Source organism: Pipistrellus kuhlii, unplaced genomic scaffold (assembly GCF_014108245.1).
Source record: "Pipistrellus kuhlii isolate mPipKuh1 unplaced genomic scaffold, mPipKuh1.p scaffold_m20_p_6, whole genome shotgun sequence".
NCBI lineage: Eukaryota > Metazoa > Chordata > Mammalia > Chiroptera > Vespertilionidae > Pipistrellus > Pipistrellus kuhlii.
The window spans coordinates 56,788,022-56,812,530 of NW_023425562.1; the positions used below are offsets into that span (position 1 = coordinate 56,788,022).

Genomic DNA, 24,509 nt, shown 5'->3' on the forward strand with positions numbered 1-24,509 from the left:
TACTAACGCCGTCATCACAGTATCAATACTTAATAACAGTCTCCTGAGTGAAAAACCTGGATTTCACTGAACTGGATGATTCACCTCAGACCGGCAGTCACAAATGGGATTTCTGCTCAGGATGATTTGGCTTCAGATCCTGACGTTACTATTTGTTGCTTTGTTACTTGTCATCTTATGTAGCGTCTCTAAACCTCTAGGTTCTTTACAAAACAAACAAGCAGAGGTTTAGAGCAGTGTTTTTCAACCTTTTTTGGGCAAAGGCACACTTGTTTCATGAAAAAAATCACGAGGCACACCACCATTAGAAAATGTTAAAAAATTTGACTCTGTGCCTATATTGACTATATATAAAGTAATTCTCTTGAATAGGAATCAAATAAACACAAAGAAAGTATTTTATAATTACTTTATTATGAAATATTAAGTAAACAAAATAGTGAAAAATTATAAAATTCTTGTCTTGTCTGCACCTACAGCACACCAGGCAACATCTCGCAGCACACTAGTGTGCCGCGGAACAGCGGTTGAAAATGCTGGTTTAGAGAATGAAATCTCTATGTTTTTTTCATAGAGACTCCATTCTCTAAATGGAATCACAATGTCTTTTTCAGAAGGTTGGCACAAGCTTAAAAGTTAACTGAGGTGGCCAAAACCGGTTTGGCTCAGTGGATAGAGCATCGGCCTGCGGACTAAAAGGTCCCAGGTTCGATTCCAGTCAAGGGCATGTACCTTAGTTGCCGGCTCATCACCAGTAGGGGATGTGCTGGAGGCAGCTGGTCGATGATTCTCTCTCATCGATATTTCTAATTCTCTATTCTTCTCTCTTCCTTTCTGTAAAAAAAACAATAATATATATATATTTTAAAGTTAACTGAGGTGAAACTCTTCACACAGAGCCTGCTGTTGGGAAATGGTGGCCATCCAGACTCGTGTGCTCCCCTCCTGCAGAGCCTTATCACTGCCAGGATTTTATCTGTTTATTTTTTAAATCACATTTATTAGGGTGACATTGGTTAATAAGATCATACAGGTTTCAAGTATACGTTTCTATGATACAAGATCTGCATACTGCTCTATGTGCTCATCACCCAAAGTCAAACCATCTTCCATCCCCTCCATCCTAACAGACTTTAACGTTCTTATTTTTATTTAGGTATAGTTGGTATACAATTTCATATTGGTTATATTAATTTCAGTTGTACAATACAGTGATTCAACATTTGTATCCCTCACATGGGGATCACTCCACTAATTCTAGTAATCATCTAGCCTATTTAGATTGTGTATTGTTTGATCTAAGTTGGGGCATATTCAAGACACCCGGAAGTAAGGAAGTCAGTGCATCTTGCATTTTCAGTGGGCTTTGATGGGTGTCGTCTCATGCTTCCCCAGAATGCTCTGGAGGGTGAGCAGTGCGGGTATCATTATACCCGATTATCAGAGGAGAAACCTGAGGCTCAGAGAAGTTAAGCCCTTTGCCCATAGTCTGTTTGGTTATAAAAACAGGAGTTCCTGGTAGTTAGAATGTGTCTCTGAGACTTAAACCTGGGTTCGCTCGGTTCGTTGCGAACCCTCTTCCACAATACGCAGAAATGATCAGGTGGAGAGGCGAGATTTGCTTTCAGCCTCAGTAATGATGAAACCTGGATACAGATGGAATAGGGAAATGTTGCAGGCAGGGCATTTTATAAATCGGGGTAGAGGCAGGAACAATCAGGTCGGGTCCCAGGGGAAACGATTAGACATGCTTTGCTGCAGAGTTGGTGAAGAGTGGTAGAAAACAATGGAGCTAAGGTTGAGCATACACTGGAGGACCTTAAACGCCAGACTAAGGAACTGAAGCTGTAATTGGCCTTGGGGAGCCATTGAGGGTGTCAGAGGAGGAGAGGCCTCCGAGTCATGACTCATCAGGAAAGGTTGAAGAAACCGATGCTTAGCCTAGAAAAGAGAAGACTTCTTGGGGAGTTTGCCAGACGTGGGGAAGGACATGAGCATTGTTAGGGAAGGAAGAAACAGCTTCATTCCATGGGGGCTCCATGAAGGATTGATTGGTGGGGAAGCACTGAGGGCCGGTGGGTAGAAGCCTAGGAGACAAATTCTCAGTTCACATGAGAAAGAACCTTCTTGTCCTTTCATTGCTCTTTAGCGATGTTCGGGGGGGGGGGGGGGGGGGGGCGGGTAGAGACACTGGGATGGACCAGAACAAAGTTCCTGCCCTCACGGAGCTCCTATGAAATTGGGGGAGATGTACCTTAAAGAGAATCACCCCCAGAAATGAATGTTTCAGCCCAAACTGTCCAGGGCAAGTAGAGGCTGCTCTGACAGGTGTACGCTCCCTGTGGCTGGAGGTTTCCAGAGAAATGTGTCTGGCAAGGGGATTCCTGTGTTCTGAGAAAGGTGGGGTCAGGAACTTCTCGTGAGCTTCTCCAGGTGTTGCAAAATCTCCAGTAGCCCTAAATCCTTTAATTAGAAGGAGATAAAAAGGCAAAGATCAATTAGCGTCTTCTTTTTCAAAAAGCCCATCCTTGCATGCTCTATCTTTCCTGGGGTTCGAGGTGCAGGCGTGTGGCCAAGCAGGAATTTCACCCTGCTCAGAGCTGGGTGGCTCCACCTATGAACTGAAAATCATTTAGCTGAAATTGTGACATCCTGTGCAAATTATGGCCCTGCTGCCGCTCGGGCTGTGGCCGTGCGCAACTGTGGCCCTGGCGCAATCCCCCAGCTGCTAACGTGGAGCCGAGGCGCTGGGCGGGCGGCCAGGGCAGGGCCCCGCTGCAGTGTGCAGGCTCCAGGGGAGCGGGTGGGGCGGCGGGGGGGAGAGGCCGGAAGCTGGGCCCCTGAGTTTAGCGTAACACCCCTCCCTCTACAGAGGAGTGCCACAGCCGCGATTTCACGGTTTTGAGCCTGACTCCAGCCCTGGGAGGTGTGTGGGCCGACTGATGAGGAAACTGAGGCTTTGAGATGTCAAAGGATTCTGCCAAGCTCACCGTGGGCATGTCACAGAGCCCAGCTTTTAGCTGGGGTCTCCTGAATCCAGGTTGGGCATCTTTCTACCACACCCCCAGGGGTCAAGGCTGACCAGCTACACACCTTCCCACGGAAGACCACATGGTCCATGGTCAGGCACCACTGCCCACACCTGTGGGTTCCATTGCAAAATCTGCAATGCTCAGCACTGTGGAATTCCTGAGGGGTGATAGGAATACTAATAACGTCAACGCCAATGTGACCCTGGGCAGTGCCAGCCACTGTGCTAAGCATTTTATAGTCAGCATCTCCTTTATTCCCACAATGATTCCTCCTCCGCTTTACAGATGAGGAAGCAGAGACCCTGAGAGTGGAGCTGACTGGCAGAAGCCGGATTGGAAACCTCTGACTATATAACCTCAGGGGTCTTCTCAGAGGACAGCACTGCGCTCCTGTCACTTCCGCAGGCGTCTTTGCCAAGGCATTGAAGGAATGTCCAGGGCCCAATTCCTCTTGGCTCCCATGCCAAAAATGACAACAGTAATAACAATGAGCAAACCCCTCTGTTTCTCTATAACACACTTGAGAGTGTGAAGGGCACTTTCACATCCATTCATCACATTTGATCCCCACAGGTCTTGGGGTTTCTGGCAGGACTGACCGACCACAGGAAGGCCTTGTCCACATGGCAGGCGCCAAGACCCACACTTGAGCCTTCCTTTCAGGGCCCAGCACTCCTTGCCACATCCTTTTCTATCCTCTCTCTCTTCCGGGTCACAGGCCAGAGCCAATAGTGGTCATCCTGCCGGGCAGGGTGCAGAGTCACCTCTCTGGGAAAGACACAGGGAGCCCGGGATTGGCTGTGGCCCCGCCTCTCTTAGGCAGCTGGTTAAGTCAACAGGCTCTGGAGTCGCTCACATGTGGATGGGAGTCTCCTGGTTGCACAGATGCATGTTAACCCATTTCTTCCCCCTGAAAAAATATCAGTAATCATAGTACCTGTGCCATAGGGTTGATATGGAGATAGAAAAAGGTCATATATGTGAAGTGTTTAGCCAGTGCCTGCCTACCATGAGCACTACATTGATGGTAGTTATTTCCATCTTTATGAGTGATTAATTCACATGTTCAAAAATATGTGCGCTCTTGCCATGTGGCCAGCCCATGCTAGGTTCTGAGATGTGAGTAATATTCAGCCTGTGCCTTCAAAGAGCTCAGTCTAGGCCCAAACCAGTTTGGCTCAGTGGATAGAGCGTCAGCCTGCGGACTGAGAGGTCCCGGGTTTAATTCCAGTCAAGGGCATGCACCTTGGTTTCGGGCACATCCCCCGTAGCTGATCAATGTTTCTCTCTCATCAATGTTTCTAACTCTCTATCCCTCTCCCTTCATCTCTGAAAAATCAATAATATACCGCATGTATGTGTGTGTGTGTGTGTGTGTGTGTGTGTAAAAAAAAAAAATATATATATATATATATATATATATATATATATATATATATATATATATAATTTTATTTTTTAAGGCCAAAGAGCTCAGTCTGGGGATGGGGCAGACAGAAATGGATCATAAACAGACGCAGATGGGGATGAAGGGGCTGCAGTGTCTACCATGCTGTGCGGAGAGAGGAGACGGAGATTCCTCTTTCCCCAAACCATCTTTCTGCTCAGCCTCACCTTTCTCAAGACCCAGCACTCCCACATTTTTCTAAAGATCTTATCGGGTCATCATGAAGCTGGGTCTTCATTTTCACTCCAACTCGAGGGGGAGGCGTGAGAAATTTCTGCTTTATCACAAATCCTCAAAGCATTATCAGTTTTTTAAACTCCCTTATCTATCATCGAAAGTGATGGTACCGGTAAATATTCACAATAGGATCTTTTGAGAAATATATTACCTTAAAAGAACACACAAGAAAACAAAAAATATAAAGAAAACAGATCCCTCTTCCCCCTTTTCTTTTTCACCAATACAGAGGGTGGGTGACTTACCTTCCAGTCTTACAGAGAGTGTGTGGTGAAACCATGTCACCACTACCAGATCAGTGGCTGTCCCCGCTGCCTCATACACAGATCTGGAGACAGCCCAGGTGCCCTTCAGTAGATGAGTGGATGAACGAGCCGTGGTACATTAACACAATGGAATACTTCACAGCCATGAAAAAGGAAATCTTACCTTTAGCGACAGAATGGATGGACCTGAAGAGTATTATGCTATGTGAAGTAAGCCAGACGGAGAAAGATAATACCGCATGACCTTACTTATGAACAAAATAAACTGATAAAATAGAAACGGAAGCATGGATACATGCAACAGACTAACAGCTGTCCGAGAGGAGGGGGACAGGGAATGGATGTAAGAAGGTGACAAGATTAGCCCAAAACCATATACACATAACCCACGAACACAGACTACAGTGTGGTGATGGCCAGAGGGAAGTGGGGCAAGGCTAGGTGGATGTGGGCAAAGGAGGGGAATGTGGGGACATCTGTAATAGTATCAACAACAAAAATAAAGTTTGTGCTCTACCTGGTTTGCCTCAGTTGATAGAGCATCAGCCTATGGACTGGAGGGTCCCAGCTTCGATTCCAGTCAAGGGCATGTGCCCGGGTTGCGGGCTTAATCCCCAGTAAGGGGTGTGTAGGAGGCAACTGATCAGTGATTCTCATCAATGATGTTTCTATCTCTCTCTTCCTCTTTCTTCCTATCTGAAATCAATAAAATATATTTTTTAAAATACTAATAAAGTTAAAAACAACAACAACAACACATGTTTCCCCCAGTCTGGAATCAAACTGACATTCGAATCCAGATGGTGTCTGAATTTAACTCATTATGGGTCACATCTGTGCACTTTTCTTTTTAACCCTCGTCTGAGGATATGCTGTTGTGCGTGTTTTTTAAATTGATTTTAGAGAGGGGACAGTGAGAGAATGAGAGACAGAGACAGAGAGAAACATTGATGTGAGGGAGAAACATCAATTGCTTGCCTCCCCTGTGCATCCTGACCAGGGATGGAACTCACAACCTAGGTATGTGCTCTGACTGGGAATCGAACCTGCCACTTTCTGGTGTACGGGTCAGTGCTCCAGCCTCCTGAGCTACGCAGCCAGGACAATATCTATGCCCTTTTGACTTGTATCACCTCATTTGCTTCTTCCCTCTACTTAGTGATTAAGAAGAGGGGGTGCAATTACCCCCATCACAGACGAGGCTCCCAAAGCTTCGAGGTTCAGTGCTGGCCTCCCAGCATTGCAACTGAGTGTCTCTGACTCCAACCCCAATGCTCCTCCTGGCTCCCCTGAGCGGGCGAGCTGTGCCGGGCGTCTCGCGTCCTTGTACAGGTGGAAACCACCCCTGCGTGTGGCGAGTGAGAAAAGACTGAGCAGTGTTCTGCGTCTGGGTTTTGCAGAGACGTTTCTTAGGGGACCTCTCAGCTCCAGCTCTGGACAAAATTTCCCAGACTCTACCATCCAGAGAGGTGTTCCCCTTTGGGAAAAACTCCCAAAAGTGAACTTTTCTTTCTTATCTCCCCTCTGCTCCCCAGGTTGGTCTTGCGTAAGCAGGCTGCCCTGCCATTGGGTGACGAGGATGTCGGATGTCGTAAGAGAAACGCTTACAGGCACTACAGGAATGACCTGGTGCCTCGCCCACCTCATTACAATTCTAATTGGGGTGTGTAGGAGAGGCTTCTATAAATGGTAAGGCGATCCCGGGCAGGCAGCTCATCTCCCCACTTCTCCCTGCCCTCGCCAGTGAACCGCCAAGAAGAGGAAGAGGCAGCAGAAGGCGAAGCATGGCTGGTGAGTGCGTGGCATCCTCTCTACCTGGTCCTAGCGGGAAGCCCGGCTCCCCCTGGGCCAGCAAAGAGGCCAGCGTCCGGCCCAGGACAGCTGCCCTGGGGGCTCCGGAGGCTGGATCTTCGTACGTGAGGATTCTGTTCTTTCTCGTGGCTGCCTAGTCCTTCTAGCGTGGTTCCAGGAGTAGGGCATATGCGGGATGTAGTCCTGAGGAATGAACAGGTAGTCAGCATCCTTTAGGCGGATGGATACGCTTTGCTGTGTGAAGCCAGCTGGTACCTGCGTCTCCGGTTTCTCAGTGCACCTTTACCAGCTGTCAGTAACGTGGGTAATGAAAAGCACATTTCAGAGCTACAAGGAAGTGAGAGCGTGACAGCCTGTAAATTGGTTTAAAAGAAGCCAGCAGCAGCGCGAGAATGCTTCTAAGTAAACCACACGTTCGGAAGCAGCCTCTTTGAGCGTGACTTGATGAGCTGAAACCTCCCGGTAGTAAAAGAGGCAGGTGTGCCAGGCTCCCTGTGAGCAGTGCCAGGGGAGGTGGGTGGGTAAGAACAGCCAGGAGCGCAGGTCCTTTCGCTCTGCGGTCACCAGAGGATGCCGGCTCCTAGTAGACAGCCCCTGCTGGGCGGCATGCCAACTATTGCCATCCTGGGACTAGTGCATCGCCAACCCCCTCCCCCAAAAGAGGCATGAACCAAACCTGTAAAACATCGTGAATGGTGGCTAGGGCCTCAGGAAGGTTTGCCAAAGAAATCACTGAGCATAGTACAAAAGTGAATGCAGTTTCCTTCAGGGATCACCAAGATCAGGACAGGGCAGCAAAATGGACACCTCCTCTCCTCTCCTTCCCCCCCCCCCCCCCCCCCCCCCCCCCCCCCCCCCCCCGCCCGCTTCCCCCCCAAAACACACACACACACACTTCCTCCGGCGAACATGCGGCAACACGCTGGGTTGCTAAGGAGAGGAGCTTGGGATCCTGTTGACTTTAGCAGAAGATGTCAGCTGTCACCTAGGCCATCTCCCTCCCCGCAGGGGGCAGGAGGCATTCCAGAAAGGTCTAGAGCCATGGTAGGCAAACTGAGGCTCGAGAGCCACATGTGGCTCTTTGGTCCCCTGAGTGTGGCTCTTCCACAAAATACCATGGCCTGGGCGAGTCTATTTCGAAGAAGTGGTGTTAGAAGAAGTTTAAGTTTAAAAATTTGGCTCTCAAAAGAAATTTCAATCATCGTAACTGCTGATATTTGGCTCTGTGGACTAATGAGTTTGCCAACCACTGATCTAGGGACTTACCACATCACTCAGAAAGTGGGTAGCAGAGCCCAGACTCGGTCCTGTTAGCAGAGCTGAATTCACCCAGATCACAGCAAAGCAACGCTGCACTGGATTCATCATTTGAGCTCTACCGGCAGTTTTCGCCCTCCCTGCCAGCGCCGCCGAGCCTCGGGATCTGGTTGTAAGATGAAGGGGTTTGAAATAGAGGGCTCTCCGCCCTTCAGTCCTGGACTATCGCCTTGAGAAGAAGTCAGGGACAGAGAGCGATGGGCCCAGGGGGCTCACCCCCTGGGACCTGTGCCAGGCGTGGGCTGTGGATAGGTGGGTCGCCCCCGTGCCTGCCACTGCGCTGCCTGCCGTGAGCCCTACTCTGGTGCCAGTGCCGGTGAGTCAGGAGGTCTTAACCTCTTGGAGCTCAATATCTAAACCAGCCAGAGGCCTCCTGAGGTCACAACCCACATATACAATGGCTGGTTGGGAGGAAGTACGTTGTTAAGAAGGCGGGAAGACACCAGAGAATCGTTATTCCCTTCCATTTGCCAGCATGCAATTCCTAGCTCAGCTCCTAGTCACTCAGCCAGCAGGTGCTCAGTCAGTGTCTCTGGAATGAATGAATGAATGAATGAATGAATGAATGTATTCATTGGACACCCCGGGAGGGGGTCCCAGTGGGTGCAGTGGAAGGCAGAGCTGAAGGAGCTGTGTCTCTGCCTGGCGTGCTTGGGCAGGAGTAGTTGGTGGCGTGAGTAGTGTTCCAGGCAGTGGGGACGGGAGGTGGGTGGGTCAGCAGGTGTGACCCAGGGGACCAAGGGGTCAATGTGTGTAGGTTGGAGAGAACTGTGTCCAGTACCCAATTTAAGCTTCTTGCTGGAATCCGTGGGGGTTCAGTGACTGTGCCTCCTGGTGGAGAGGGCAGCTGGGCTATGGGTGGGGCGCTGGGGGTGCAGGAGGGCCCGGCAGAGTTCTGCGTGGAGCTCAGTTAGCTCCACTCGTCTGAACGGGGTCCACTGACTGACACGCACATTTTCTTAATAGACCTGCACAGTTCACACCTGAGTTGTTCAGGGTCAGCTCCTCAGCTGGGAATCCCTGTGTGCGAAGGTACATGTGGGTTTGTTTTCAACTGTGAGGGCAGCCGGCACCCTTCCCCCAGCCCTGCAATGTGGCCCCCCTCTGTCTGCTGCCCACGGAGTCTGCGCCCCGGGGTGGACAGGAATGCACAGACTCTGGGCTCACTGTCGAGCAGAGGCCTCGCTCCGCATCCCCACATCCACCCAGAGGCCCCAGGTCGGAGGCAGTTTTCAGGGTTCAAACATGAACCTCAGACGCTGCCTGCGGGGGGCCAGGACCTCCCTGCCGGGCTAACACTGGCCGCTGGGGCTGGCGGCTCTCTGCCTGTTCTTTTCTGGGCAGAGTGCTGGCTGGGCTGCGGAGACTTACCTTCTTGGGCCTTGTTCCTCAATCTGTGAGGACCTGCCTGGTTCTAGGCCTTGGGTCTGCACAAAACATCTTCCCTGGGAGCTGGGACACAGCGGCTCTTTCTCTCGGGGTCCTGCCTCCTCCTGCCTGGAATCTAGGAGGGGCCCCGGGTCTCCCTGCACTGGGCTACAGCTTCTTGGTTCAGGGGCCTGGACCCCAGGGAGATCTGTGGCAGCTCTGAAAGCAGAGAGTGCCCTGGGCTCGGAGGCTCAGAGGCTCAGAGGCTCAGCTCGGGGCTTCAGGCGCTCAGTGTTTGTGTGGGGCACGCTGCCTCCCCCCCGCCCCGCCTGCTTTCTTTCCTCTGGGGCAGCAGCTGCTCCCAGGTCAGCGGAGACAGACCTGCCAGCAGCTGCATCCACTGGAATGAGGGCTCCCCATGTTACCTGGGATTAGTACAGACGGTGTGAGCCCAAGGTTACAAGTTCACATCCAGGGATGAGCCCTGGCTTGACTTTGAGCTCGGCCCCCCACTAGCTGAGTGATCTTGGACAGGTTACTAAACCGAGTGTCTCCATTTCCTCATCTCTAAAATGGGGTTATTGTGGAGCCCACCCCACAGGTGATCAGGCCACACAACTCATTAATTTGGGGGAACTTTTCATAAGCCTGAAGAAAAACCCAATGCGATGAAGTCCATTTTCTAACCGAGGGCGATTCTCAGGGGGACCCCTCCCACGCAGTGCTCCCCTGCCCCCTTGCCAGCCCCGTCACATTCCAGGTCCCCAGGGAGCTGTCTTGGGTCACCTCATTCTGCCTCCGCCCGCTGGGCGCTCCAGGGCGGGGCGTCACTCTCCTCCCTGGGCCCACATGCCGCCTGGGGTGTGAGCTGAAGGAAGGAAAGTATTTCCCCCATTGCTCAGGATGGAGGGAACGAGGCCCCACGGTCTGGGCGAGGGCTGAGCGATGGCTCACAAAGAGTCGACCTTCTCCTTAGGTTCCTCCTGTGTGAAATGGAGGGAGTGATTCCCCCACCCCCACCTCACTCCTCTCCCCCGCCATACACACACACCCCGCCTCCGCCCAGATTGCTATGTGGCTCAGGCGAGATAATTAATGTGAAAATGCTTTGAAAAGTGTAAAATGACATATCAACCTAAGGTAGTCATTCTCTGTCCTGGGTGCTTATTAGAAACGCCAGGAGAGTTTAAAATAAAAACCCCAGTGCTGTCCCTAAGCCAGATCCTCATTGAACTGGTCCCGGGTGGGGCTCAGGACCTTCCACACTCCCCAGGTGCCGCTCGGGTGCAGCGAGAGCGGGAACCAGGGTCTCAGTCACACTGTCTTAAGTGAACTTGGCCAGGAGTCCTCCCTCCCTCTGCTCTCCCCCTGACCAGGTTATGTTGAGACAGGCAGTGGACTATGGGTGACCCTTTCCGGCAGCTTCCTTGAGCCATCCCACGTGATTGTCACCCCAGAAACCTCGGCTGGCTGCAGGGTGGCAGCTTGGAGTCATATGTGAGCAGACAAAACTGGCTTCCAGTCTGGGCTTGGGTCCGGGCTCTGCCTGCGTGTGCCATATTTGGCATGTGATGTCACCTGACTGGACTTTCAAACCCCTTCTCGGTGAAATGGGAGTAATATCTCACAGGGGTTTGGGACATAATGCAAGTAAAACGCTCAGCACAGTGTCTGGCACAGCAGATGTCTTCAATGGCAGCCCCGTAGACCACCTCAAACCCTGCTGTGTTGCTTTTGTCGTTGTGTGTGGGATCCCAGGGGGCTTGCACCCCCAGCTTCTGGAGGCCCAGGTGCTAGTGATGAGTACATGTTGGGACTGAATAGTAACCCCACAAGGATGTGCAGGCTTCACTCTCCCCTTCTACAGATGGAGAGAGTATGTTCCGGAAACACTGAGACCTTGCCTAAGGCCTCAGCCTTTTAGACAGCCGGTCCAGGGCTCCTTCACTCTATCCCACGGACCCTTACAGGCCCCTCACTCAGCCACTACCTGAACCCCCGAGCTTCTCTCCAACTGGGTACCAAGCAATCCTACCACTTGTGCTGCATAGAGATTGCAAATGTCTGAATGTGGGGAAAAGGAAAAGGGGATGGCACAGGCCAAAGAAAGAAGGGAGTGGGAGCAGAGAGGAAAGCACCTGGTTCTTGGGGCTGTTGGTGGGGCTCAGTGGAGGAGGAGGGACCCGCAGGGGGGCATTGAGAATGACTCGTGGACCCTCAGTTACCAGGCTCTAAGGCCCAGATTCTGAGCCAAGTTCTGCTTCTCAACTCCCATGTAACCTCAGCAGATGCTTTCCCCCTTCAGGGTCTCAGTTTTATGACCTGGAATATGGGAATATGGGATTGCATCACTGTTTTTCAAGCTGCCATGTGTCACCCATTAGTAGGTTGTAAAATCAGTTTAGTGGCTTATGATCAGCAATTAAAATGAAGGGGGAGTTAGTGCTGTTCTGTGAAACTCCATGTCAGGTAGAGGCCCCCATATAGAAACACCGTGCAAAATCTATTTCTTAACGTGGTCTCTAAAAATGCTAAAGACACTCGGCTGGACTTTTAGTGTATTTATCCGCCCTAATCAATGTAAGGTTTGAGGCGCAGGAAACTAACCACCAAGACATTTTAAAGTAAAGTTTATTCCCCAGTAATGAGCGGGACTCATCACAGAGGTAGAGAAATCAGAATTGAAGTTGTGGGGAGGGGAGAGGGACCCAGCCGGGCTGCCTCCAGATGCACATGGAGGATCAGCAGCACGTGGGCTGGTCTGGGGGTCTTTTTAAGGGGAGAACAGGAGAGGGTTGGACCCAGGGCGGAACAGGAAGGGGTGGGCTCCAGGACACTTTGGCACTCGCTGATTGGTGGTTCAATGTCTTGGGGATGTCTCTGTGACAGATGCCAGTAATGTCATAACTCCGCCCACCAGTTGGGAGGAGGGAGAATCTCACAATCAACTCTGGAAATCTGTAAGAGACAAATATGTCTTAGCCTAGAGAAACACAGGGAATAAGGGCTGGGCAGGTGGGGGAGATGCAGGCACTGGAGCATCAGTTATGTCATGTTGGGCCATCTGCCAGCGGCTCTCTGCTGTGGTCCTCCCAGGAAGAGCAGGCAAAAACCCCAGTCACTCACCCCAGCCCAGCCCCACTTACCTGTCTGCTGTCCGTGATTCAATCACAGAGTCAGCCGATAAGGATTGAGACAGCCAACCAGCAACCCCCTTTCACAGTCTGGACTCTGCTCTGTGCTTCTCGTGTTAGCCCCGCTAAAGGCAGACCCCAGAACAAGTTGAGGGGTTACATCATCAGGTGTATGTGAATGACAGTGAATCTCCAAATTTCTAGAATAGAATAAACTAGATAGAAGTTTCCTCTTTCCTTATGTAACAGGTGTGGGTGTAGGTAGTTCTGGGCAGAAAAGGCAGCCGCGGTGCCCCAGGGCCCAAGCTCATGCTGTCCCCAGGGCATTCCTGGTCCAGGATGACCACCAGAGCTCTGTCCATATGCCCCTCCACACACACAGCCCAGGTAGCAAGATGGACAAAGAAGGTGGTGAGCAGGTTCAGGGTATTTGCCAATGATTTTGAAAAAGAAGTTTCTTTAAAAGAATTGGGAACAGGTATTCAAACAAATACTTGCGTATGAACGTTCCCAAGAGCCACTGGGCTCAGGGAGGAAAGGGCGAAGCCTCTGCCATTGGCTCAGCTACAGCATATGGTGCATAATCCTGGACAGAGCAAAGAAGGACGTGGACCTGTGGAAGGGGAGGCAGATGCCACTGTAGATGTGGAAGCCCTGCACCCCTCTTTCCTTACCCCTGTGTTTGGCAGAGGCTGTCTGGGACATTCTTTCTGCTCTCAGAGCTCCTGTATGGAATAGTGAGCTTCACCTGGAAGAAGACACGCATCCTTTTGTGTTTAAGAGGGGGGTGAAGAATCTCTAGGGCAAGCAGGTCAAACTCGCGGCCCACGGGCCACATGCCTCACTTATTTGGCCCGTCTTAGCCTTTGAGTTTGACCTGTTCTAGAAGGTTCATGTTATCTGAACCCACATAGTCCTTGGGCTCTTCTTTTCTCTCATTTTATAAGACAAGGAATACAATTCTACCAAATGTCAACTTGCAGGGATGCACAGCAGGCCATGAGCAAGGCTGGGGAGAAGGCAGGGAGAAGGAAAGGTGGGACCATTGCCCTAGGGCAGTGGTCGGCAAACTGCGGCTCTTGAGCCACATGTGATTAGCGAGCCGTGGTTTGCTGCTTTGTTGACGAATGAGTTTGCCGACCACTGCCCTACACTACCCTTTACCTCTGTGCACACAATCTGCCACAATTGCCTAATCCTCACAGCTTCCAACCACACTGCAACATTTAGTCTAGCAGTGGTCGGCAAACTCATTAGTCATCAGAGTGGCAAAATGTGGCTCGAGAGCAGCAGGTGGCTCTTTGGCCCCTTGAGTGTGGCTTGGCATTAGAACCACTTCTTCAAAAGCCACAAAGTTTCAATCACACTGTACGTGCGTGCCCGCACGTGGTATTTTGTGGAAGAGCCACATGCGGTTTGCCGACCACTGCCCTAGAGGGAGCTAGTATCTACACATATAGGGTTTGCCGGAGCGTGCCTAAGATCTGGGCTGTCTCCATTCGCTATTTAGGTCCAGGAATGTTCATCTTCTCCCCTCCTTCATTCCTCTGGTCCTTCCCTGAATTCAATCAATACCTGTCAATTGCATGAATGTTTTTGTTTCTTTGATTTTGTGCAAAAACTTAATGTATTCTTTCAATAATTACTTGTTGAATGAATGAATGAATGAATGAATGAATGAGTGAGAGGATGTGTGAATGAATGAATCTTTAGTACCACAAGCTGGTGGCAAGACCACCTTCTGAGCACCCCTCTCCTCTGCTGTAGTTTTATTTGGGTCACCACCCCAGAGGGGCTGAGTTTCACTTGAAAGAGTGTCTATTATATGATGACCCCAGTGCCCATCTCCAAAGCTGCTGGAAGGGGAGCCCCCAGCCCCAGGCCTGCCCCGGAGCCACACTCTCTTCCCCTCACCTTTCTCTTGTGGTCAGAGCCTTTGCTCTAGCCAAGTAACACGCCTGCTCTCCTGGGCCTCTCTTCCTGTTGTCTGGGACGCAGGCTGCTCCATTGCACCTGACAAAATCCCCTCTTCCTTCAAGGCCTGGCATCTTCATGAAGCTTTTTCTAATTCCTGCCACTGAACGTGATCTTTCCTGCCTGCATTTCCTAGGCACCTTTTACTGGGGAGGTCGAGTTCACCCTGTTCCATCACTCAGTGTCTTACTCACTGATGAGGCTCTTAGAGGGTATATTAGTTTTTTACAGAGAGGAAGAGAGAGGGATAGAGAGCTAAAAACATTGATGAGAGAGAACCATCGATCAGCTGCTTCTTGCATACCCCCTACTAGGGATGTACCCACAACCAAGGTACATGCCCTTGACCGGAATCGAACCTGGGACTTTTCAGTCTGCAGACCGACACTCTACCACTGAGCCAAACCGGCTTCGGCTACTTTCATACTTTTTACACTGCCAGCATTGTGCCTAGTCCAGTGCCCTGTGAGAAATAGGTACCCTCTCTGTATTTATTGAATAAAGGTCCCACAGTCACCTTTTCTTATGAACTAAATCTTGAGGCGTAGTCATGCTGGTCATTGTATGACATTAGTTTTTGTTTGTTTGTTCATTTAACGCCTTCATTCCGTTGTTTACCAAGTTGTCCTAATGTAGTCAATAATGCTCTGGGCTTTAGAATACAAAAATCAAGAAAACACATCCTGGTGATGAGAGACAGACACGTGTAAAGAGAAGCTGTGCCTGCTGCTGGGATGTGCCTCCACGCTCACATAGCTGTGGTCTCATCATACAGACAGACAAATCAGCTTGGTTTGCAAAGGCACGGATGATGAAATGTCTCAAACACAACTCAGAGGAATAAAACTCTTTAGAGGTTTATGTAAGCTAACCTCCTCAGACCTCATGGTACCGCTCATAAACTCTTCTCAGCCTAGACCCACCTCCACAATCAAGTGAGAGGAAGCGGGGAGGGGCCGTGGATGTCCAGGTTTTTGCATTCGGGTGTCATCCAGAGATCTCATGGCCTTTGACCTGCTCCTTTCACTGCTCTTGCCAGTGTGTGTCTGAAAGTCCAACCTCTAGGCCTACAAATCCTGCCCAGAGTCATGCTGTTCCCCCCAGCATCAGAGGCCCAGGCCAATACCAAGGTGTTGAGTGTTTAAAGCATAAAATACACAAGTAAACATTTGCTGGATGTTGGAGTGAAAAAAGGCACTGAGTGTCTAGCAGATGCAGAGGGAAAAGCAAACAAGCCAAAGCAGGGTGGTGGTGGTGAGAGAAATAGCCTCCTCTCCATTCTATGTGAGCCCCCATCCACCCAGGAATGGTGCTGAACGTGGGCAGAATGTGGGCACTCTGGTTCCACAGCTCTCCTGGCTGGTTGGGCAAAGCTACACGGAGCACCTGGCCAGCTCCTTGAGGCCTGAGCAACAGCTGGCTAGGCAGCGGGGTCCGAACAGTGTATGCAGAGGTTCGGGTTCAGCTGCATGAAGGGCAGAGGGGAAGCAACCGCTTGTGACGTTCTCAGCGTGTTCAGTCACGTTTTTTTGTATTTTAATGTGATTTTTCCTAGAAGTTTAGCTCCTCCCTGACTAGTCCTGCCTAAAAGCTATCCCTCTGGCAATTTAAACCTTTTCCCAATGCCACTATTCCTTGCCTCTCAGGGCCTAAGGTCTTCTCTTTTCTGTCTCACAGATTTAAAACCCCAGAATATCAACTGGCGGGCGAGTGCCAATCGGGAAGAGCACCACACAGACTCTTACAACAGCCAAGAGCTCATCTTGCGGCGAGGTCAACCGTTCACTTTCTCCTTGACCCTCAACCGGGCTCTTAGATCTGGAGAACGTCTGGGATTCATAGCCTCCACAGGTACCTGCTCCCTGCTCCTCCCCTCCCCAACATGCCCCTGAGTGGGACTGTGCATCCAAGAGGTGATGACGGTGACACTGGGGTCACTGGGCTCTGAGCTCTGGGCCCAGCTCTGCCATTGACTCTGTGTGACTGTGGGAAAGTTTCTGCCTGTCTTTGAGCACAAGAACCCTGGTCTTCCAATCAAGAGGAATTTGGCCCACGTGGTCTGTCTCTAGTTGCTTCCATAATGTGGTACTTCCCTGGACGAGCCCCTGGAAGGGCCCCCGTGGTTGTGTTGGAACCTGATCTTGCCCCACAGTCCGGCCAGTACTCCTTGGTTTTCAGGGAGCCCTTCTTCTTTTACAGGACCCTCCCCCTCAGAGTCAGCCAAAACGAAGGCTGTGTTTTCACTCTCCAACGGGACGAGCAGTGGCAGCTGGTATGCACAGCTCCTGTCCCAGAGGGAGAACACTCTGAACATCTCCATCTCCAGTCCTGCCAATGCGCCCATCGGATGGTACACACTGAGCCTTCAGAATGGCGACGGCATCACTCAGAAGCTTGGGATGATAATACTGCTCTTTAACCCCTGGTCGCAAGGTAGGCACCTAACCACCCCACACTCCCAGCCATCAGATAAGCAGTGCCCATGGAAAGGAGATGAGCGGTGTGGTTTTCATGGACTCAGGTTTGATTAGGAAACGTTTGTGCGATATGGAAAATGATAGAATCTGTAAGTCAGAAGCCATAGGTCTGAGTCCCAGCTCTCCCTCTCATCCAGCTGTGTGAGTCTGAGCCTCAAATTATTCACCATTAAATGGACATGCTGCTATTTCCTTTGTGGGTATTGCAGGAATCTCATGTTCTTGTACAAATTGCATAGCATGGTCTAGATTAGGAGTGTCGAACTCAATCAGAGAAGGGGCCAAAATCTAAAATCCAGCCTAAATCGCGGGCCGAATGGTTTACTGAACAGTCATAAACTGTCATTGTGATGGAAACGCAGCGGAGTGCAGTGATGACAGCGCGGTGCGGGCCACATTGCAAGGCCTGGCGGGACGGATTTGGCCCGAGGGCCTTGTGTTTGACACATGTGGTCTAGATATATAAAAGGCTAATATGCAAAGTGTCCCTTCAAGAGTTCGACCAGGAGACCAGGAGTTGAATCACTCCCTATGATGTGCACTGACCACCAGGGGGGCGTGCAGAACCTGGCAACCAGCGGTGATGGTGGTGGTGGTGGTAGGAGGGCACCGAGGGAGCAAGGGAAGAAAGAGGTGGGGAGGTGAGTAGGCAGGGAATCTGATCAGCTCTGATTGCTGGCCAAGCCTAGGGACCCTACCTGTGCACAAATTCCGTACACTGGGCCTCTAGAGTAATTATAAGGGACAATGACCACAGTACAATTCTATAACACAGAGATGGCTCTTTTCCTAAAGGAGCAAGTGTCTGACTCCTGAAGTCTCATTTTCAGACTCTCAGCTATCCCAGCCTCTCTTTCAAACTCATAGTTCCCACAATACTGGTTGGAGGCATAATAGCCCAAGGCTTCCTTCCTTGGTGGAGGTTGGGGGAAGGCTGCAGGTATGACTTGCTCCAACTCTCAGGCCAGTATTCAGGAGCGGGAGGAGGACTTCTCTGTAGCTTCCAATCCCTGATATCTGATTTTTATGTCAAACAGCGGATAGTGTCTTTATGAACAACCAAGCTGAGAGAGGGGAGTACGTTCTGGAAGATTCTGGCTCCATATTTGTGGGAAGCACAAATCGAATTAGCATGGTTGGCTGGAACTTCGGACAGGTAAAAAGGTCACAGGGACGCGGGGGAGGGGGGTGATATCTCTATTATGCAAGAAGCTCAGAAGCTGGCCCCACAGATGGATGGAAGTCCCCAAATCTATCCATTTGCCTGCCCGTCTATCCATTCATTCAGAAAACACTTACTGAGCATCTACTATGTGCTAGGCTCTGGTTGCTCAGAAAGGATACAGAAGATGAATACGACAGATTTGTTGTCTTTGAGAGGGTCACAATCTAGTGGATAAAACAGACATATGCTAGTAACTAAATTGATGCAATGACGTGGCATTGGTGCTACAAATGAGGATAAGGCCCAGTAGAGACACATGGGACAAAAATATAGTTTCTGTTCCTTCATTCCTGTGAGAATGGGGTGAAACTTCCTTGCCGTGTGCATTTAACCTTTCCAGAGTCCTTCCTTACCATCACCCTTCCCCGTCTGAAAGCACAGAGTTCCCAGATTCGCTCACCCTCCTGTATTGCGAGAGCTCTGGACGAGTTTGCAGGACGGATGGAAGGCTGGGGGAGGTGGCTGTTCCTCAGCAGCTCTCCGTTCTGGAGGCCTCAGAGTGCAAGGACCCAGGCACTTATCGTGGTTCTCGCCAGCAGAGCCCCCAGCCCCTGAATGAGCCAACACTGCTTGCCATTTCTTCCATCGTAATATACGGTTTTGTTTCGAACAGTTTGAAGGAGACATTCTGAACATCTGCCTCGCGATCCTGGATAAAAGTCTGAATTTCCGCCGTGACCCTGCTACCGACGCAGCCCGCAGAGGTGACCCCAAATATGTCGGCCGGGTGCTGAGTGCGATGGTGAGTGATAACGAGTTGTTACCACGTATCAAACCCAACTGTGGGTTGGGCACATGCGCTCTTATATACGTGACCTCATCGTAGCCTCACAACATGCAGCTGGGCTGTCCCCGTCCCCATGTCACACACGTGGAGCATGAGGCTCCTCTGAGGAAAGGACTGGCCTTGTGCCCAGTGAGTGAGCGGCAGACGCTGAACTGGAGCCGGGTCTGCCTGACCCCAAAGCCCTTTCCACAGAACCAGAAGGCCTTCCTCAGATGACAAGAGGACTTGCCCCCTTAGTGTCCATCAGGGCTGGGAGGATGCCAAGCTGAGACTTGACTCCACCCTGGGCCCGCGTGGAAAGGAAGAACGTTCCAGAGTGAGCCTGGAGTGTGACGCCCCTTTGTTTTGATCCACCCCCTCCTCAACACCCGGCCTGTGCTTGTCAGACTAGAGAGTCAGAAGGCCAGCCCGATCCTCATCCACACTGAAGCCCCAGGAGCTGAGGGAGGTGCTCACAGCTTGCGAGTCAGACCAGAACGAGGCCTCGAATTGCCCACCCAGGGCTTTTCCACTCACCCAGTATCTCCATTTGAAAGACCTGCTCCCCTCCCCCTTACACATGCACACACATATGCACACACGCACACATACATGCACACTCTGGATCCTGGGAAAATCTCTCACTCTGCACTCAGTGTGTAGAGAATGTCTCCATCAAAAAAGGTCTAACTATGGGATTAACCTGGTCAAGAGTTACAAATTAAAAAGCTGAAAGTCAGAGAGTTCTTGTTCTTTAATCCCCTGGAACAAAATAATTACCCCACAGATGTCTTTAACTTCTTTTTTAATGGACTAGCCATGGCCCGAGTCTCTTTACTTTGGAGCTGGAGCATCTCCAAGCTACCAACTATTATAATTATGTGGTTAGAAATTTGAACAGCCTTCTGGCTGGATGACAAATACCTGGGGGTGATCAGAGAGGACTCCCTGAAAGAGTGCAGTCCCGAACCTTGCAGGAAAGGAGTGAGGAGGCCCCGGGGGACGTGGAGGCACTGAGGAGATGGGTGGGAACCAGGGCGGCCGGGGAGAGATGCAGAGAGAAAGTGGAATGTGGGCTGAACCTTAAAAACCAAGTAGCCAAAGCCAAGGTTAAAGAAAGCTGCAGTCAGATGGCATGAAGCTGAGTCGCCTTGGCCAGGAGAAGGTGGGTGAGGCCAGCCGGCTCCAGAGCTCCCGCAGGCAGCGGCTGACTCACTCTTACCCTGGGGACAAACCGCTTCACATCAATGCCAGCTTCCTCATTGCACCTCCCTGCTGCTCTCTCCAGATCTCCTGGTTGGGCTGGCCTGAGCTAATTATGACCTGTGCAGGGCTTTGAAATGCTCAGCGCTAGTCAGAGATGACCCTGCTGATTATCACTTTGGTGGCTGGAGCTCTGTGACTCAGGAAATTGGAACAGGCAGCCCAACCTTCCCTCCTGGAGAAGGCCCATCCTGCTTGATCCTGGCATCACTCACTGTCCAGGCTCTCCTGGAAGGGATGCAGGCCTCGCCCATGGCACGGAGGTGCAGTGGGAACCTGGGCCAGCCCGTCCTGGGCAAGGATCCTCTGCTCTCAGCCTTATGCTCCCATCAGGCCTTGCAACTTGCAGACCACAAAGAGAGGGAGGGGGACCCGCAGGCTGAGAGACCCTGGTCCTGACCCTTGCTGTAGGCTTGGATAATTGCTCCTGAGAGAGTCATAAACTCTGAAAACTGGCTGCGGGACGACACCTGAGAGCTTGTTTGTGTCTAACTTTCCCTGTGTTGGAAGGTGAAGAGCTAAGGTCCAGATGGGTGAGTTAACTTACCCACAATCCCCAAGCTGACCGCACCAAGGCTGGGCTTGTTACCCAGGTCTCTCTTTCTTTTTCCCTCTTTTGGCTTTGTACTTTGGACATTTAATAATACAAAGTTCAGACCTTCACAAAAGTAGAGAGAGAGAAGAAAAATGAACTCCTAAGTACTCATGACCAGCTCAGCAGTTACCCACTTTCTGGCCAGTCTTGTTTCATCTCTGACCCCCTCCTCCACAGACTAATTTATAAATCCCAGATATTACGTCATTTCATTCATAGACGTTTTGATACGTGTCTCTAAAAGACAATGGAACTCGTGTCTTTCAATTTCTAGTCCAGTGCTCTTTTCACACTGCATCATGGTTGTGTTAATTGTACGAGAATCATGCCTTAAATGAATGAATGAATGAATGAATGAATGAATGAATGAATGAAAAACAATATTCCATCTTTATTCTTTCCAAGAAGAAGTTTCTAAAGTGATCTTTTAGAAAACCGGTAAAACAAAAGAGAGTTTCAAACCTTGGACCCCCAAGCCAGGTATCAGCGATAGCCCTGCATGGAGGCAAGAAACCTCTGCAGGCTGGTGGCTGACCCTGCTTTGCCACTGACGGGCCATGGAGCCCCCATTTCCATGTGAGCCGGCCACTCATAACTGACACGTGGGCCAGGGGCAATCAAACACGGCCCGTTAAGCAAAGCACTTTTAAACTCATAAAACTGCTAAGAGAATATTATACAATTATCATTCTCAAATCACCTAGGAAGACACAGGAAACCTAGTGGACGGCTCCCCGGTTCCTCCCTCATCTTCTCGCCTTGTCCCCTGAACTCCGCATGTCACTCTCCGCTGACTCGTTTGGGGATGTTTCTCCCGCCCAGGTCAATAGCAATGATGACAACGGCGTGATAGCTGGGAACTGGAGTGGCAGCTACACCGGGGGCCGGGACCCCAGGAACTGGAACGGCAGCGTGGAGATTCTCAAGGAGTGGAAGAAATCTGGCTTCCGGCCAGTCCGGTTCGGCCAGTGCTGGGTCTTTGCTGGGACCCTCAACACAGGTACCCTGCATGTGACGTGCCTTTGCTGGTCAGGGGGCAGCAATGGGGTGCTCCAAGGTGGGCCCCACTGCTACCCGCAGTCTCACACAGCCCCTTGACTTGTAGTGCTGCGGTGTTTGGGGATTCCCGCCCGCGTGATCACCAACTTCAACTCAGCTCATGACACAGACAGAAACCTCAGCGTGGATGTGTACTACGACCCCATGGGAAACCCACTGGACAAAGGCAGTGACAGTGTTTGGTGAGTGTCTGACCCTGGCTGAGCATCCAATCTGAGCAGCCTCTTGCTCTCCCCAGGCTCTGGGGGACCTGGCTCCAAACAGGAGTTGGGAGGCAAGTAACATGTCAACACCTGGTTTAGAATAGAATTCCCAAAGTGCTGACTACACCTCTAGCAAGACCCAAAACAGCTCTTCTCGGGTTCTGCCAACTCTGGTGGTGTGCTCTGTCCTACAGCCGGAGGAGCAGTCTGACACAGTTCATCACACCTCCTGTGAGGCCAGGTGTGGCTCAGGGGCTCTGAGAAACTGCCCTAATTTACAGCATCCACAAGACCCTATAACTTAGAAGATAAACATTGAAGCTATTGATTTTCCAGTAATAAATATAAATTTATCTCATTTCAGACAACTCATATAATTTATAGACTTTCTTCTTAAAAAGCAATCCATTTTCTCTAATTCATATATACTTTTTATGTACCTGGCTTGATAGAATAAAAATCAGTTTATTCTGGATTCCGACCGCAAATAAGTAGTTTTATATGGATGTGGGCATGTATATTTCTAGCTACAAATAGGCCATGTGCACATGTATCTGTACACATATGTCATGTATAATACATGTACACTGAAAGTAAGTTATATAAAACTTATATACATATATCTATAACTTCATACAGCAGTATGTATACATAAAATATATTGTTACAGCTATTCAAGGTTATGACACATGCCAAATGATTACCAGGTGGCAACTGAAAATAATTATGTCTATATCTGTATATTCAACTAGATATTTATGTGTCAGTACAAATAAAGTACTCACATATGTCAGTAATCCATTTCAAAGGACACACACACACACAAACACACAATCACTCACATACAGATACAATAGACAACCTGATAGCAGATGCCATCTTATTTCCAGATGTTCATCTTTGAGATAGTCTATAAGATATTCTTTAACACTTATTATTCCCAGACTAAGTAGGTCCCACTTTACTGAAATACGCTTGCTATAACGAATGGAATAAAGGAAAATAAAAATTCATAGGGAAAGCTGTTAGAACAAACAACGACCCTGTGCCGACAATGGAATTGTGGAATATAAGCAACCGCTCCCGCTGAAGGAGAGTGAGGCTCACGCACCTCACTCAGGGTCACATGTGCTCATGAGGGAGAGACAGCTTCTTCTAGGATGTTCTTTCATGATCTGCTCGTACACAACTTTCTCTCCAATGACATCGCTACTTTTGGCCAGATTTTGTTTCCCAGCTTCTCTTAATTAGTATCTTTTCTTCTCTCTGGTTTTTGCCTCTTGTTTTTGTCCAAAATCCCATGGCCACCTGTTCTGGTTGTTAGGACAATGCCATTCTTCACTAAAGGAGATGACTGATTCGGGAGGGGTGGCATAACCCTTCCATGAGGACCCTGCACAATAGAAACTGCAGCCACCAGAAAGCCCTCTGCTGGAAGCAGCTCTGGTGCTGGTAGGGAACAGGGCGTGGGGAAGCCATGGGCAGAGGCTGACGAAGGACTTGGGATGGTGTGTGGAGCACCGGGTGAGTGACTCAGGAGGGAGTTGTCAAAAAAGGCTTCCCGGGAGCAGGAAGGTGGGGCTTCTAAGCTAAACTTAGAATTAGAACCCAGATCTCTTGGTGACTGGTAAATATTAGTGTCATAATTCATTCCAAATAGAATCACGGTGGGGCGAGTATGGGCCCTTGGAGACATTCCAGGGTGTTTCCATGGTCACTTTGGGGGGCTTCATGGGAAGATGTCAGGCCCCAAAGCTCTGACTTTTGCTGGGAGTGTCATCACCCCTCACCATCCTTTTCTGAAAGCAAAGGGTGCTGACGTTCCTCCCACCCCTTTCCCCGCTGGCTGTGGGCAGGGAGCGGCACTGGACGGACTGAGGACAGGGAGTCCTTGGTGCTAGTTTCAGCCCCACCACCATCCTGCTCTAGGACTTACGTAAGCCAGCTCATCCTTCTGCTCCCAAGTTTCTTCATCAGGGAGGCATAAGGCTTGGCCTAAAACTTCAGCTCACACCACTTTTTGTATGAGAGCTGCCCCTCCCCAAGACGCTTTCCCCTCCCCTCGACGTGGTTCCCACCCAGGGTGGGGGAGCTAAACCACCAGTCCTTTCCTGACTGAAGTGACATGACTAACCTATTATTACAAGGACAGTTTGGGTTTGGACAGAAAACTTTTTATCTGAATCTTCTACGTTGCAAATGTTGAAAGCTTTTAGACATTGTCCAGATTTCCCTCAAGTATTAGAAGGTAAGAATCAAGTGAGGTTAAGTATCTGAAATTGCTTCATAATAATAGCAGCCACAGGTAATAGTTCGTTGAGCAACTGTTGTGTG

General features: G+C 50.2%; 1 protein-coding gene across 1 annotated transcript in view; it reads left to right on the forward strand.

The window, feature by feature from the left end:
* Positions 1 to 6,616: 6,616 nt before the first annotated feature.
* The window catches only part of TGM3 (transglutaminase 3), a 36,714-nt gene continuing 18,821 nt past the window's right edge, over positions 6,617 to 24,509 (forward strand). Inside the window, exons 1-7 of the mRNA XM_036419627.2 lie at positions 6,617 to 6,773; positions 16,265 to 16,438; positions 16,787 to 17,020; positions 18,102 to 18,220; positions 18,903 to 19,031; positions 21,736 to 21,913; positions 22,019 to 22,154. Coding sequence (XP_036275520.1) covers positions 6,767 to 6,773; positions 16,265 to 16,438; positions 16,787 to 17,020; positions 18,102 to 18,220; positions 18,903 to 19,031; positions 21,736 to 21,913; positions 22,019 to 22,154 — 977 coding nt within the window. The 5' untranslated portion in view covers positions 6,617 to 6,766. The remainder of the gene's footprint in view (positions 6,774 to 16,264; positions 16,439 to 16,786; positions 17,021 to 18,101; positions 18,221 to 18,902; positions 19,032 to 21,735; positions 21,914 to 22,018; positions 22,155 to 24,509) is intronic.